The 17,224-nt window shown below is 33.7% G+C and overlaps 1 protein-coding gene across 1 annotated transcript; it reads right to left on the bottom strand.

Annotated features, from left to right (window-relative positions):
• Nucleotides 1-3,628: 3,628 nt before the first annotated feature.
• Nucleotides 3,629-17,063, bottom strand: LOC137926516 (ubiquitin-protein ligase E3C). The gene is made up of 20 exons (XM_068770134.1): nucleotides 16,718-17,063; nucleotides 16,044-16,247; nucleotides 15,611-15,730; nucleotides 15,046-15,172; nucleotides 13,839-13,992; nucleotides 13,531-13,754; nucleotides 12,601-12,982; nucleotides 12,005-12,261; nucleotides 11,322-11,515; nucleotides 10,759-10,942; nucleotides 10,549-10,663; nucleotides 9,815-9,933; nucleotides 9,449-9,560; nucleotides 8,695-8,827; nucleotides 7,931-8,143; nucleotides 6,904-6,998; nucleotides 6,291-6,451; nucleotides 5,183-5,313; nucleotides 4,187-4,359; nucleotides 3,629-4,008 (listed from the first exon to the last, which is right to left on the bottom strand). Exons 1-19 carry the CDS (start codon nucleotides 16,841-16,843, stop codon nucleotides 4,192-4,194), a joined length of 3,219 nt encoding a protein of 1,072 aa, XP_068626235.1. The 5' UTR covers nucleotides 16,844-17,063; the 3' UTR covers nucleotides 3,629-4,008; nucleotides 4,187-4,191.
• Nucleotides 17,064-17,224: the final 161 nt, after the last annotated feature.

Genomic DNA, 17,224 nt, shown 5'->3' with positions numbered 1-17,224 from the left:
GCATAAATCTTATAAGTCCTACTTTATTTCATCGATCAGGACTGCGAAATTAATCTTTATATCCTTGTGGCTATTTACATATTACTTTAAAAAATATTGAAGATAAATTGCAAACATAAACCATTGTGTATTCACTTCAACATTCTTACTTAAGGAAGTCAGAAGATATAACAGGATCGATGTTTTATTGCACCGCAGTGCATTTGTAGGCGAGCAACATTCACTGTAATGCAATCCCCGATGGACTTGCAATTGCGCAACGCTTCTTGCCAACTCATATTCCTGCCATGGAAAATGACTAAGCAATAAGAACCGTCGGTTGGACACGATTAATGTTAATGTCACCAGATTTTTAAAACAAAAAGCGGGATTTTGGGATAAATAATATCTGACAAAAGACATCCGCTTTTATATTTCGTTCAATCTCAATGCTGACTAACGCGCACCAATGCGTCGTTTTGTTGCAAATTTCAGCAAACATTTTACAGCATTAAGAAAATTTTGGGTAACACATATTTCTTTGCCTTGAATAGTTCCAATGTCTATCTTCGTATTTGCAAAAGGAGGGTATTAAAATGAATATGGCGTGCCCAACCCAATATCAGTGTACTTGACATGATGCAAACAGTCCAACTTCCAGATATAACTTCAGTGTCTTAAGACGAAAGCTTGCAACTACTACGTGGTAAAAGTGCTGATTTATTACGCTGAAATGTGATTTCCCACTCTAGGCTTCATTGACAAATTCATTATTTAGTTGTTAAACAAGCCATGGATAAGGCTATGCGTGGGATTTTTGTACGAACTTGAATCAGGAATAGAAACCGCAGATGAACAAAAGAAACAAAGCGGATAGGAAAGGAAAATGTCAGTGGGCAGGTCACAAAGCGCGCAGAATAGATGGCTGCTGATAGCTTAAGGTTCTGGTGTGAAGATTATGGACCAACCAGCGCAGCATAGGACGTGCACCCACAAGATGGACCCACAAAATAAGCTTCCGACCGGTCTTGTTGTAATTATGTGGGGGAACCTATGTCCAGCAATTGATGTACTGATGTTGAAATGACGAAGACGATATAAAATTCGTGGGAAAATAATCCGAGTCAAGCATCGAGTTTTATAATTTTAAAATAAATTATGTTTATCGTTTATTATAATTCTTAATGTATATAATGTATATCTGTAAGATTGTTTTACCTAAAACTTAAATAAATGTATGTAACTGACTATAAAATTAATATTAAATGGTAAAAAAAACCTACTGTTTTATAATAACCATACGATCATATTGTTTTTCATGTGATAATTTGGTAATTGATACGGCCTATCCCTAAGCAGTAACCCGGAATTGAATTACAAAATCTTGTGCAGTATGTTTCTAAGTTTGTATCTACTTAGCCTAATTGTATCTCGCCCACAGATACTTCAGACGATCAATTCTTTGAGTTACATCGGTAGCCTTCGTTTTTCAGCGGATCTTCTTACTTCATATTCGATCTCAGCAGCAAAACTCTGAGCATATCACTTTCCATTACTCTTAGATTGACCCTAACATTTTATAAGGACCGTTATAAACAATGACGTCTCAGATCAATATTCATTACGGTAACACACAATAGTCATGGACCTTCGTCTTCAGATAATGTGGTATTTTGACACTTCCTATGATGATACCTTTTAAGAGACCTACGACAAGTTTATTCTAGAATTATCTCTTAAATAGTGTGTGTTTTATAACAGGATTGTCTCACAGAGCTGGGTATTATTGGCAGCTGTATCAGATGATAGACGTGCTACCGCACACGGGGCGGGCACGCACGTCGCCTCGCGAACCTCATTCATCAGCCCTGATTGATTGCAACTGTCAAACCGCTAATGGCGGCGAGTGGCGGCCATATTGGAACCGATGAATGCACCTAAGCCAATATTAATGCTTGTTATTGATGACTTTCAAGCTCCAAGTTCACGGTTACTTATTACATATGTAATTTATATAAAGATTACGTTTAGCCCACTCTAAATACGCTAATAATATAACGTTAGTAGATAAAATAAAATATTAGAAACTTGATACTTAAATATTTAATTAATTGATTAAAATCACACGCTGAAATATTTTTAAGGTACTTAATACTTTACAGTGCATAAAAAATACTACGAAATCAGATTACTAAGAAGTTAAATATTTATATATTTTTAATATGTCCAGAGGTATGAAACTTGGATGATAAATTACCTCGAAGATGTGCAGGATAATATTTACCTGGGACAAACAATTCAGCTTGAGATCAAAAAAGAGATCATTCGCCGAATCCAACTCGGATCGGCAGTTAAAAAAACTATTTAAAATATTTTTGATCATCCTGATGTGCCTTATTTTTTCTTTAGGCATAAAGTAGTCTCGCGAAACATCTAATACCAAAATATATTTTAAAAATAAAAAATTACACATAAAGACAAGAATTATAACACTTACTATGGTATTAGTCTCTTGGTTTTAGATATACCAAAAGGTCCAAGTTTTGACACTTGTTAGTAACAGAAATGAGGTATCCATATTGCACAGTTTCCTGACGCCTATGACCATGATTTTTTTTTAAATTTGACTTAAAGGAAACCCAGCTTGCTTGTATTTGCTGCTCCCCTTTCAGGCTATCATAGGCTGTACAACTTAAATATTAGTTTGAGTAGTAGCTGTTGAAAGTCATCCCTCACGCAGACGTTTGAACTCGTTATACAAGTTAGTAAATAGTATTAGCACGAGATTAAGTAATTTTCATCACCAAAAATTAACTGAAGGCTGTTGTGATTTTGTTGCTGTTTCTCAAAAAAATGACAAAAAAATCATACAACGAAAATTTCACGGTTAAATATATTATGATACATGCGCAAACGTAATTTATAAGTTCCCGCCAATTTGCTAAAAAAACGACAGAATGTACGTGAAAAAATAAGAATAGTACTATTTAGTACAGTTAAAAAAACTTTCACGTAAATCAATTGATTTCGATAGTTTTTTTTTTTGATAGAGATGCTCCAAATTATAATAATAAACCTTGAATAGTTGATACAGGATAAGAAACCTCCATACTTTGATCGCTCAAGTTTTTAGTAATGTTTTGGATTTTTTTCTATGGTATAAAATTAGCAAAAAAGTGCAGTGGCAGAGGACAGACATGCAATCGAAGTTCATGGGTTCGATTTCCGGAATACAATATTTTGTGCATTAATTATGTACGATTGCCACTGCTGACAAACACGTTTCCAAAGGATGACAACCCCCCCCCCTCGCCAAGTGGCGATTATAGTATATCCCCCCCATAGATATCTTTAGGGGAAGCTTTTGCCTTGCAGCGGACGTCTCTGGCTGGAGCTATGATGGTATAAATTTAAATAACGATTTTTTAAAATCGTTAAATTTTAATGAGGAATAATTTCTGAAGTTGTTAAGTTGTCCCTTTAGTAGTTTATTTTGCTTAAAATATTTTTAGGTAAAAAGGGACAGACATACTTGGACTTAACTAATAAAAAACAATACAATTGGATGCTTGACAACTTTATTATGTACATATAACATGAATACCAAATTGGAATTTGACACAAATTTGAATTGTTTTTCACAATGAGCTAAAACATGCATACATTTGTATGATATATTAAGTGTTCTTTTTTTAAAAAAACATATTTCAAATCTACAGTTGTTTTATCTACAGTACAAAATAATGTCAACATTGTCATAGGATATAACACATCTCTTCTATTCATTAACTACATCAATAAATTAAAGAACATCATCAATTTTTTTTCGCTACCATGACCATTATAAATAAAATCACACAGAGCAATTCGAGATAACATTTATTTACATAACAAAATGCTTCTATAAAAGATTAGCGTTATCATTTATCACAATGAGATTTACGTCTGCGGCACAGTGGAAGTGAAAAAATAAATGTTCTTTTTAAGTAAATGAGTGTATGGTTATTTGCTTCCACATATCCTGTGCACCTGAAAACAAAGTTTTAATTAAGTTAGGTAAACGCTTCATACTAAAGGGTTTAATTTGAATGTAAACCAGTAATTTTCATATTATTCTCTTAAAAATTAGTACAATGATATTTTTTAAACTTTCAACAATATAAATGTAGTAAAAGTATAGATAGTTTGTATAAGTTGCAAAACTCACGTAAATTAACTTAGTTCGAATCCCGCGCCCGCCTGAATCGCGTAGAGCAGTTTTTCGGCGAGCACCTGCTCGGAGTGGAACTCTGGCAGCTTGAGCAGGTTCATGCACGTGGAAGAGGTCGGCAGCCGATCCGTCGCGCCCGCGGATTGGATGCAGAATGAAGGGATCAGATCCTGTCACAGACAATATCCAGAATGATACTAAAGTGCATGATTCAAACTGACTAGATATATATTATAATACATGAAATCTTTTTAAATTTCATTTTAAAAAGAGCAACTGTCCAGTTCCTGGCCTGCTTCTGTCTTTAGATCAGCATTCCGAGTCGGTGGTACCTTACTATTTATAATGTTAAAATAGTTGATGATTCAAAGGTATGTGTGTAAATGCCTAATCGAATAAAGGTATTTTAAAAGATGTTACAGCTCTTTCAAAGCCTATTGAAGGTATTCTTCTAATGTAATTGATTTCGTCACGATGTTTGGTGAATACAGTTTTTATAACCCATGATCTATTATCATTTCTGTACTTGAAGTTACTGTTGATATTCACATTTTACTGCTGCATACTATTTTCTCTAGTTTAATGTTCTGGAGAAGAGATCACGAACCGTTAAGCGCAGAATAAATCATCTACAAACAAAGTAGAAAGATAAGATGCTGGATGCAGAACGCCTCCAACCGGTCGTACTGAAAATCTGTAAAGTCCTATGTCCAACAGTGGACGTTATTTGGCTGAAATAATGACACAAATATCTTTTTTCCATATTAATAATTCTTTAAAATGCGCTTGGTAAAAATTATAAAAATTTTATATTTCAAGGAATCATTTACGCAGTCTTATATGTTGTACATCATATTTTTTAAATAATTTTTATTGCACAAAATATATAGTTCTCAATATAAATTTCTACTATATTTATAAATCCAACAAATAATATTTTCCATTTAAAATACTAACTTAATCAGTACGGAAACAATAGAATCACTGAAGTACCTTAAAACCCAACAGAGGCGGTCGGGAACAACTGGTAACGAATTTTAGAAGTTGTCGCCTCTGATCGTCTGTGAAATTTTCCACCACCTTCCAGAAGCACAGCACCGTTGGATGAGTTGCACTAAATCCACCTATGGGAAAAATACCGCATGTCAAACATTTTTATTGCTTGACTTTAATAAATGGACATATCCTCTGTCAGGGACGTAATTAATAGTACTGCGGTAGCGTATTAAGTGTTGCTACATGTTAAATGTTTCGAATATTTTGGTACTAGTATAACAGGATTGTTCATAATTTTTTTCTTTAACACGTGTGACCATGTGCAACTGGACGGGACTCGACCTGTGAACGGAAGTCAAGGTCTTTTACCGCTTTTATTGGTTTTGGGAGAAATCTACTTGGTTTTCAATTATCCGTCTTTCGGGGGAGGACAGTTCTCTGTGCGTGAGGTACTCCGGTAATTTTATTTTATGGTAATTTCAATTTATGAACAACAAACAAAATACATTACTTTTTTTCTCAAACCCTCATGGTGTACATTCTGGATGACACCACCCAGGGTATGCGTTGGTCACGCTATCCGTGAAACCTTCGTGGTGCTATTACGATGGTTCGAGACTACGTCAATCCTTCGTCCGTTTCACGAGTCACAAAAGCTAGTGGGAGCTTAGGCCCCTCACACTAAAAACCCCGGACTCCGAAGACTCACTTTTCTGGTAGAGGAACAACATTCTCGACGACGACGTCGCCTTCGAGCTGATTTGTCCTCTATCTATAATAATCCCGTTCGGCTGTCTTGTTCACCTGGTTCTGTGGATCCGGTCATTCCAAAGCGTAGACGCAGCGGAATCGTGGCAGCCATTGTAGCCGAAAAATTCTCGAGACCACGAGCCAGTAGATGCGGTGTGAATAGGCCCCCCACTAGGTAGACCGACGACTTAGGTAAGGTCACGGGAACTCGCTGGTTGCGGGCAGCGCAACCAGCCAGTCATCGGGGCCATTTTTGGAGGGCTTGTCTTTACCTCACAGAGGGCGTGTATCGGCTGATATGATGAAAAATATTTTGATAGGTTTGTCTATGTGCTGTTAAAATAAAGTAACTCACCGGTGTAGTGTGTATTTCGCTTCAGATCCTCAATATCGATCGGCACCTCCGCCCCAGATATCAGCAGCTGCAGCTCCCGGCAGGAGAACATCCGCAGCCACTCCGCGTTGATTACCGACGTCAGGCCGCGTTTGAATGCGTTGCATTGTGATCTAATCTGCCTGCATTCATAACCAAATACATTTCATGCATTAATAATAACTTTAATTCAATGTTATTCTCATAAAAAGTAAAAAAAATATAATTGATTAGTAAATATTAAAATAATGAAATCTGCAGTAAGACCAGACAGTGATTTCATAAGTACGGTATTTCAGTTAAAACATTATGAACTACTCTTCTGGTTCACGTAGCTTTGCCATTTGCCTTTTATTTGTATTAGTTAGCTAAATATGTATAGTTTACAATCTGATTACGATTGATAAGAATTATTTTTTGTCATAGAAACTCTACTAGTTCTACCAAAACCGCTGTACCGCGACGCATGCTTGTCTTTCCTCATCCGCGCTTTCCAAAGCCGCGGGACAGTAGTTTCGGTATCAATATAGTTAGCACGTCTTCCACACTAATAGCGACAAATACAGAAGCCATATTATTTACGAATGACCAGTACCTGTTAAGTTTGTAATCAGCCACGAGGTGAATGTATTCTATCCTATTTTCAGCCGTAACTGGAATATTAGCTCCACCCGGCTTCAGTTCCTCTATCTGAAACAATTGAATGGAATTTTAAATAATAAAAAAAAACTTACTAATATAAATTTTTAAAAAATAAAAATAATCACTAAAAACATAGCTCAGAACAAATACGAGAATGGTTCGGTAAATTCGGCTAATTATTATTTCTTATAAAGAGAAAAATGAAAAAAAAATGCATGCCACAACACTAATCACAGAGTAAATTAACATATGAGTTACCAAGCTGTCAAACATGTGATGTCAATAAAAAAGGCGTGTGACGATGTAATAAAATAGAAAATATAAAACAAAGCATTACAATGAAAGTATAATCTCATTATGTGAGTGTTGTATAATAAGCGACAAGAAAAAATATATTTTTTATTTATTATCAAGACATATATCATAGTGGCAAATCCGTATCGGTTGTGACAAGAGATGACACAGAGGGAGAAGTGGGAGTCCAAGAAAACGTCATGATCATCGTTAAAATACTACAATTACAGATGTCACAGAATATTTAAGAAACCCTGAGAAATCTGAATGTTTTTTTTTTCATTTTGATTAATTGATTTAAATTTAATTATTAAAAAAGTTACAGTTTCAGGGTTTAGCTTTTGTGATGTAATATTTCATAGAGATAGGAAAAAGTGCAAGTGTAGTAACACTACTTACTTACTACACTTAGCCATTTGTACTTTTTTTTTATTTAAACAATAAAATCAGTCAAATATATTTCACTGTTTAAAAACTACCCATCATACCCACAGACATATTTTAATTAATTATCAGTCTTTTCGTCATGTTCTATTCTGGTGTAGTCTTTTTAGTCTTTAATTTTGGTGTAAAATAAATGTTTATCTATCTCATCGACATACTAAAAATAAAAAAATGTTAAATAGAGATAGATTTAAATTTATAAAAATAAAACGCAGCTCGTAGGACATAAACAACTTGCTTACCCTCTGCTCGCCCAATTCATCGCTGACTACCGTGAAGTCCAAGCCCAGGTCTGGGACGTCCTGCCGGCGGTGGGCCCGCAACAGCAGTAGGCCGCGGTACAACGCGGGATCCAGCGACGCTAGCGCGTGCACGTCCGGCTCCCTCGACGAACACAACTTGCTAAGGAAAAACTCCGCCAACGGTAGTTCTACTAACAAGCTCTCATATAAAGCCTGCAAAAATTTTATAGTAAGAATAAAAAAAAGTGAACTATGAACTTGAGGTAAGTATTTTACATTCAATGACTTTATATATGTATGTCTATGTATACTAAGTGTAATTTATTTTGAGATCTGTATTAATTTTTTGCTTTGATTATATACACTCTCAACTGCCCTTTCCTTCATGTCTCTCGAGCGACAAAAACGCTTGTTGTACCATCTCTGCATAAATTGTTTAATTTTTAGTTACTATCTATTTTTTTCCTTCATTTTCTTTTAGATGTTATTATTATTTTGATGTACAATAAAGTATAAATAATTAAATAGAAAAAATATTAAGAAATGTTCGGTAAATCAATTGAGATATGTGTCGGTCCATGAGGCAGATAGGGGAGGAAACTCTTGGAGTTAAGATCGCATATAGGACGACGATTGCCCTCTTTCAAAATGGGCTCACCTCTTGAAACATAAAAGCTCGAAGTAGATGGATTAAACAGAGAACATAGTGTGAACGGCACTTGGGAAAGATTATATCAGTAATAAAAAATAAAAACATTCTGTACCTTCCCGAGCATTCTTCCGACAAAATAGTAGTGCATTGGAAAGTCGTCATACAATAAGTGCACTCCGGGATTAGGATATAACATGTTGTCCTTTGTTAAACGGAATAACCCTCTATTGGGATCAAAGGCTGATCTGGAATTAGAAAAGATAGTTTTATTAAAATTTACTTAATGTTTAGTAAAACGTTATTAATTACACGTTTTTATAAACACTATATTAAAAATTTAACGGTAAAAAATTAATTCATATCATTAAAATTATTGCCAGCTTGTTTCTGAATATATAGAAAATGTGTTGCGAGCGCTAAACTCGAGAACAGCTTCACTTATTCGGCTTATATTTTTGTTTTAATGTAAAATTAATTTTTAGTACTTTAGGGGAGAAAATGAAAAAATCGCGCTGAAAATAATAGACAACCTCAATTAATTATAAATCACTATGAAAATTAAAACACCGTCTCTACTACACGTCTAACATTTAATATCGGTTAAAACTAAAAACAGGTGAGTAATAATAAACATATAAAAATATTGTGGACTACAGATATCATTAAAACTCTCATTAACATTGAATAAAATATCATCACATTTTTTTCAGTCTATGAGGTCAATAATTGTATCTGGCAGCTGTCAGAATACCTAGTATAATAATTTTGTTTACATGAATAAATACAGGCTGCAATAATAAATAATTGGTGAAAAAAAGAATTATTGTAAGTTATTTGGATGTTATAATAGTGTGTGTGATACTAACTTAAGAAGTTCCGATAAGAATTCTCTGAATACTCCGCCGCCGTCAACCCCAGCTTCATCAGCACCCACTTGATTAATAAATTGCACCCGCATCGTCAATTTAAGGTTAGGTTCTGTAAGTAACAATGATCAAGGTCAAGTTTAAGTACTTTATGATTAATAATAAAATTCTGGAGGAGGCATGGTATTATTAAATGTAACAGGTATGGAGTATTAGCGACTCTATTGTTTGAAGAACAGATGTCAGTGTTGCTAAACACGTATCAACTTCTGCCTCCTTGCATGTACTTGAGATATAATTTATTTTAAAATAGACTAAATTCTGGATTAGTAGCTATGAAAACAAACTACTAATCAATATAATTACCATTATCAGGACTGAGTTTCTCGAAGGCATCTTCATATAGATGTGTCCGACGAACATTAATGTTGATTGATGGGCCTTCGTTGAAGTTGGACAGTTCAAACCAATTAGCACTCTTCTCTCTGAAAAAATTAATTTAGATATGTATTAATTAAATATGTATTAAAAAATTTAAAAAAAACACTTGGAGTTTTAGTGATTATAGCTTTTGTGTTCTACATCTTTATTTATAAATAGCTCCCTACAGACTTTGTACTGCCAGAAGTTATTGCCCTGTCGCATTACAATAGAAAAAAAATTGGTGGATAGATACTGACTAATGCAATTTTAAAACGACAATATAAACAACAATTATAATTTTTAGAATTTTATGCGCGTTTCACTTTTTCTTAAAGATCAGAACAGAGTATTAGGGCATATAACATAAAAAAGGTTTTTTAAGTTGATAGATCACTTGTCAAGTTATAGAATGTCTAAGAGAAATTTTGAAATATAATAATACGAGTACACTTTAATATTATGTAAAATGATATTAAATTTCATAAAGTTACCCATAGGACTAATAAAAGGGTTGAGTTATTCCAAAATAAAATATATGACATGTATTTGATCAAGCACACTATTTGTACAGGATTTACAGTAAGTGGTATGTTGAAATATAACTGTGTATTAATACAATTACTTTCCTTATTATGTTATTATAACAAAAAACTTCCTTCTTATAAATGTATATTTACCTTAACAGCAAAGTTTGAAATATTAACACTCTAGTTGAGAAGGACATGACAAAAGGAATCTCCTTCAATATAGTGAGCATCCTCAATTCTTTGACAGTCAGTGGAGGTCCTTCTTCTGTAAAAAAAATTAAAAGAGATATTATTAAACAAGTTATCCAGTAGCCTAGTACAATAATTATTACAAGTTGAGAAAATATCAATGATCGGTACCGTTACTGATGGCGCGCGCCGCGTCCACCAGGGGTGCGTTCTGCCTCGAGCGAGCACGTGCGAAGGCTACGAGCGTGGCAACCTCCACGGCGTCGTGGTCGCGCTCGCCTGCCCACGCAGTACCCGCGCTGAACCGCAGCCGCTCGTCACGCGCGTACAGTGCTCGCAGCAGTTGCGTGCACACCTGACACAAATTATATTTCACAAAACTCCCAATCGTATATATATATCAACTGATAGAGGCCCACTCAAAAACATATATAAAAAAACTTTACATACATATATTTTAGTATATTATGTCGGCTTCCCGCGACCTTAACCATATCACCGGTCCGCCTAGTGGGGGGCCTACCCACGCCCGCGGCCCCAACGGCTATCGGTTGCACATGTATTGTGCCCCGTCCATTTCTTCCTTCAAACGATCAATTCTTCGAACTACGTTGTTGACCCTGGTTCTCCTGTCAATCTCCTTATTTCTGATTCTCTTCATTGCTCTTTAGGTGACCTTGGTACTCTCTTAAGTTTGATTAATCACTACACATTTTAAACAAGGAATATTGTACCTTAAATAGATGCGTCCACGCAGGGGTATGCGCGGACTGCTGAGGGTGCATGTAGGGCGTGCGCGCCGGCCTCGTGTCTGGCACGGCCAACTCCAGCAAGCCCAGGCACAGCTGCCTCAAAGCGCGACATAGACCACCAAGCTCAGAAAATTCGAACGCGTGAGTACGAGCACTCGATGTCCCCGCTACGCTCACTGGAACAAATCGATTTTTTTTATCAACAAATGTACCTTTTAGAGATTTTAAACACAGTTAACATTTTATTATTAACTAAATAAAACTTATCAGCTATTAAGTCAAAGTAAATTGATTGTTTTGATTTATTTATTCATGTTACTATCCACTTATAATCATTTGACTCCTTTGTATTTCGAACAAAGAAAACCAATAAATATATAGATATGATAAATTAAAATTAAGTTCAGCTCCCCTATAACAACAATTTAAAACTCGCTACAAATATGACCAGGGTGTTTTTTTGCAATCGCTTTCACAAATTTATGTCCACATATATCTCTGAAATCATAAAGCTTAAATATTTTGGTAGGAATCCTTTTGATAAGTAGAGGTTAGCTAAGAACGGATTTTACGAAATTCCACCCGTAAAATGGGGTTAAATGTGAGATCATTACAAAAATACTTATTTTAAAACTATTGCTACATCTGTTATAAAACATACTCACAGCTCAACTTATCGTCTTCTCCAGTATCCCTGAAAAACTCGGTGTCATGCAGGGTTCCGATCAGTAGCGTGAAGAGTGTACAGAAGACAGCCAGCGGTGCCAACAGGCGATCAACACCCTGCGCTCCAACTCCGCGAGAGAGCACTGCCAGTAGGGGGGTGTCAGGACCACCGAATGACGATGCTTGGCTCATTCCACTTAACCAACGCCACAAGCCACGTACAAACACTGGCTTAAAAGCCAATGTGTACAGCAGTCTAAAGTAAAAACAATTCATAATACTAAACATGAACAGCAGTAGATTGTCTATCTTGTAAATATTGAAATTTACGTGAATTAACATCTACAGTACCCGACGATAAGTATTGCACATCGACCTTTGGAAAGAGACAATCGGCTAATTTCGGCTTCGTAAAGCTGTTATAGTTTTAATAGCAGTATGTAACTATACTTCATATCAATACTGGCTTAGTTTTTTAACATCCATATAAACTCTTTATGTAAATTAATTAATGTATTTAATATTTAGTTAAAATATTACTATCTAAAAATACTGCCATTATGATTAATTTCAAATAGATCAAAGAAATCCTCACCTGTACTTATGAAGAGCCATTTTATGACTCAAAAGTAAATTATGACAAATCTTTGATATAAACTCTAGAAATTCTTCGCTGAGCTCATTGTCATTGATCTGTGAACAGGTCATCATGACGCAGCTGTCCGCCTCATTTAACATCTCTATACATTTGGTGAGAAGAGTTTGTTCTCTCACGGAAGTTGGATTTGGTTCCACCTCACTATCACTGTCATCATCTTTGTCCGCAGCTGTTTCTTGACTATATAAAGAGTCCTCATATTCATAAGTTATTTGTTTGTTACAAACATTTTCAGTCAATTTAGCCAAAACTTTTAAGTATTCCAAAACAATAGGATTACTAGGCATTCTTGTATTTTCTGCATTGCGAAGATCTTTACCTAGAAAATGTTAGCTCATTATGTATTATTTACATAGAGCACTGTACCCAAGGTGCTGGATATAGGTTCAAAAAATTTAAAACTCAAATAACTCGTTAGTCAGTAAAAAAACTTAAGGTTTGTAAATATTTCCAATCACCGTGATCAATTTCAAAAAGGTTCAATTTAAGCGTTTTTTAAAGAACAATGTGACAGGCCAAAAATTTATCTGCAGGGACAGATAGGAAAGAATAAGTATTTTAATATAGCAATCTGAAATTTAAAAACGCTTTCTTTATTTTATTACGTTATTTATTATTTCTGAAAAAAAATGATTTTTGGATAGGTGTACTTTATATTAATTGACAGCAAATCAGCTGTACATTCTCCCTTCCTAAGCTTTTACACATATAGCAAAACATCCTGTATAATTTAGGATCCATTAATAATTATAAAGAAAATCTATGTGATATTGGTATTGTAAATAAAATTGAAAAAGATAAAATATGTAACATTTTGAAAAATAGTACTGCCAAAAAAAAAATTTCTTTTACAAATGTTTAACTTACCAAAACCAGGTGGTTCAAGAGACAATACAGAATGTAACAACCATGAATCATTGTTTAACTTCCCACTAGAAAACTTGCTCTCATCTCGCAAGCATCGTAAGAAAGCTAAGAATGGAAACTGCTTATTGCAATCATGTGCTAATGTTGGTAGTATATACATTTCCACTGGTTCCGGATATGGGTTGCAGAGAAATGCAGACGTGAATTCTGTCATAACTGTATCTCTGCAAATAAATATGTTTAAAATGATATATAAATGACATTTATTGAGATTTATATATATAGTAAATTGTCTTTAAACTACTCACTCATATTCTGTAGTATTGACTTGCATAGTCAAATTTATTGGTCTCTGTATTAAATCTAACAAAGCACCACATAATGGAGTTGGTGGATTTGGTGAAGGTCCATAGAGAGGTGGTGTTCTTTGACACATTAAATTCCGAAGATCCTTAAAATAGCCTGTAATTTTTTCAGTAACTATTATTTACGATACAGGCAGTGCTTTTATGTATTATTCTTTAAAATAAGACTGTAAAATAGTGGTTTTTGTGGTGTTAATCTATTGATTATAATTAAATACAATCTCGAAATTTTTTAGTAAGAACATAGCTGGAGAATCAATTTACCATGTCGGATGATTATTTTTTTTCATATTATCATTAAGACCTGAAGAAGGTTCTTAATTAGAACACTTCACTTTAGCTGCTAAATATTTGAAATCACCTAATACATCGTCTGAACAAATAATAATTTATTTATTTAATAATAATGGATTCCTCCAAAGCAAATTTTGTCCCTTTATTGCGGAAACCAACCCATTAAGACACAATACGACAACAGAGGACTTTATGTATTATTATAAAATGATAATATAACCTTCTTTCACATTTTCACATTCTATATCTATTCACAATAATTAGAACTACAGTAAAGAAAGATAATAACGAAAATACTTAAAATTACTTATACAATATGTCTAACCTTTAACAATTTTAATTATAACCCACACAAAGGCAATTTATGATCTAAAGATATATTTTATCATTAAACAGCACAATTTAGCAGTGTTGAAATTTTTTTACTGTGGAGCTTTTCTGAAGGTAATCTAAGTATCGTTCTTGATACAGCTAAGCAAAGTTTTGTGGGAAAATTAAGAGCATTTATATAACAATTGAATATTCATAGTCCAGTAGAGGACTTAGACTTGCAGTCATAGGTTGCAGTTTAATTCCCGGGATGTATATGTAATTCACACTTTAATTACCTAGATTAATTACCTAGAATTGCCACTGTGCACAAAGAAGTTTCTAAATGATGGATATTTGCCAACCCACCCGCCTAGCATGATGATTATGGTATATCCACCATAGATATCTTTGGGAAAGACCTATGCCTTACAGTGGCCATCTATGGGTTAAAACGACCATGATACAACTATTGATCAATTTATGAAAAAATTACATAACTTGCATATAGTTTTTTCATAAAATTTGCATTCAAATTTAGATTTACCTCTCTTTATCAAGTATAAAAATGTGCTTCCAATGTTACTTATAGCTTCTTCATAGCTCATAGATAACGCTGCGGACTGTGCAGAAGTAAAAACTTCTAACATTCTTAATGGAACAGCCATTGGGACCTGTTGAAAACACTTATTCTACATTTTCATTTAAATTCTATGTTCTTTTAAGAAAATACCTGTATTTCACAGTTTGTCCACCAGAGATTATAACATCTGTCAATGCTGTTAATTATATATAAGCAAATTTGTTGTTTCTACATGTCAGTTGTATGGTCTATCTAGGACTACACAAGTAGACCATAAAATTGAATGATACTTCACAACATAAATACATACTTTCTAAAAAATTTTGGAATATTTCTAGAGCACAAGAAACTTCAAATACTATTTTTTGTGTCTAAATAAACCTTGTTAGAGCAAAAGTGGTTTTTAGTCAATAAAAGTAATGTTTTATGTAAAGAGAGCTCATATATTTAGCTTAGCAGAAATAAGGAAGTGGTATACTAATGCTAGACAATGACAAGATATAATTGAAAATGTATTTAAACGGTTTACCTCTGAATCATCCTTAAGTAAGCGAAGATGTAATGCTAGTAACCGCCTTATCTGAACGGAAGAACCACCACTTTGAAATACTTTTTGCCATTGCTTTAACAATAACTGTGATATAGAAACCTGAAAATATAATATTATGTAATATATCTATTTTATTGTGTATTTCAAATACATTATTTGAACATCTGTTATTTTAGTAAAAAATTTGAAAATGTCTTGTACATAAAATTGTAAATAATCTTTGGGTTCCCATTGCTTTATAACTATTTATTACATCAATTATGATTGTCCAGTATGTACATTTTATTGCATGAGATGGTGTCTATTTTTATTGTCTAACGGTAGATAATATCATCATCTTTCCCTCTCATAAACTGTTATTGAGAATCCATCACTGCTAATGAAACATCAATTAATATAAAACAATACTTACCAATCTGTTACAATCTTTTTGGTCATCATAAAAGAATAATATTTTGGCAACTAATGTTGAAAGTAAAACTTGGTTATCTGCACTAACTTTAGGGAAAATGCTATCAAATTGCTCTCTCGCGCTTTGTTTACAATGCTTTCTTGTTAGATAGCTTCTCACAAAAGCTTGAATTTTTATTGTACTGTTGAGCCGTCTTCGATGTTCCTACAACAAGAAACAAAATTAACCCATTATAAAATTATACCAAATGTAAAAAAATTAAACCTCATAGAGGACAGACATTCGGGAGATTTGTTTTTTTTATAATTACATTTTGAAATATTAAACATGTTTTATAGTTATAATATTAAATAGGTGAAGTAATTACACAGGTAAAATTTAATATTTTATACACAATGTAAATAGCTTGTTCACAAAATTTTCTTATGATTGGATTCTGTGTTAGCTCCAATAAATAAACAATTTTTTATGTACTTAATAACACCAATAATAGCTTTTATTTTAAAATATGCTTTGTCATTGGCATTATAACATACTAATTTAGTTATAAATGCTGCATTAAATAAATGCTGACTGTAACGCCTGGTAATATTTATGTGTTGGAGTTCATGTTAAGGAATTAGAATTAATACAATAAGAAGATTCACTCTAGAACATGCTAAAAATGAACTAACCTCCCTTTTCTGCCTTTGCTGTTGTGATTGTAGTATTAAAGCATCACGGTCGGTTTTGCGTTGAGCACTGGCACCGGCTAAATTTTGTTGGGGCTTTCGCCTAAAATCTCCTTCAAAGGAATACATAACTACAACGTTCCTTAGTAAACAAGAATCAGCTGAATATTATTGTCAATTGAGACATCATCACATTAACACTGACCTTTATGATATGAAATTTTACACTACTCAACATCTCACTACATAGTTACAAATGTATCTCTTACAGAAATAATTACTTTTTGAATATTCAATCAAAAGATTTTCTTTTCCTGACGAATAAGTATCAAAGGTTTCTTCAATTCTTCCGTACGGATACAAAATAAGTGATATAAAGTCACAGAGTATATACATTTTTATATGTATATAGCTTTAAATAGTTGATCTGTCACAGGCTAAACGTTAAGTGTACTTTTTTTTAACAATAAACGTCTATTTAAGGATGAAAAGTGTATTTCATAAATACTG

This window comes from Battus philenor, unplaced genomic scaffold, assembly GCF_028537555.1.
Source record: "Battus philenor isolate CCGP_79_NKW_IND1 unplaced genomic scaffold, ilBatPhil1.0.hap1 SCAF_3, whole genome shotgun sequence".
In the NCBI taxonomy this organism is placed as follows: Eukaryota; Metazoa; Arthropoda; class Insecta; order Lepidoptera; family Papilionidae; genus Battus; species Battus philenor.
Note: the sequence above shows the minus strand (reverse complement) of the source record. Positions and strands in the feature narration are given on the sequence as shown.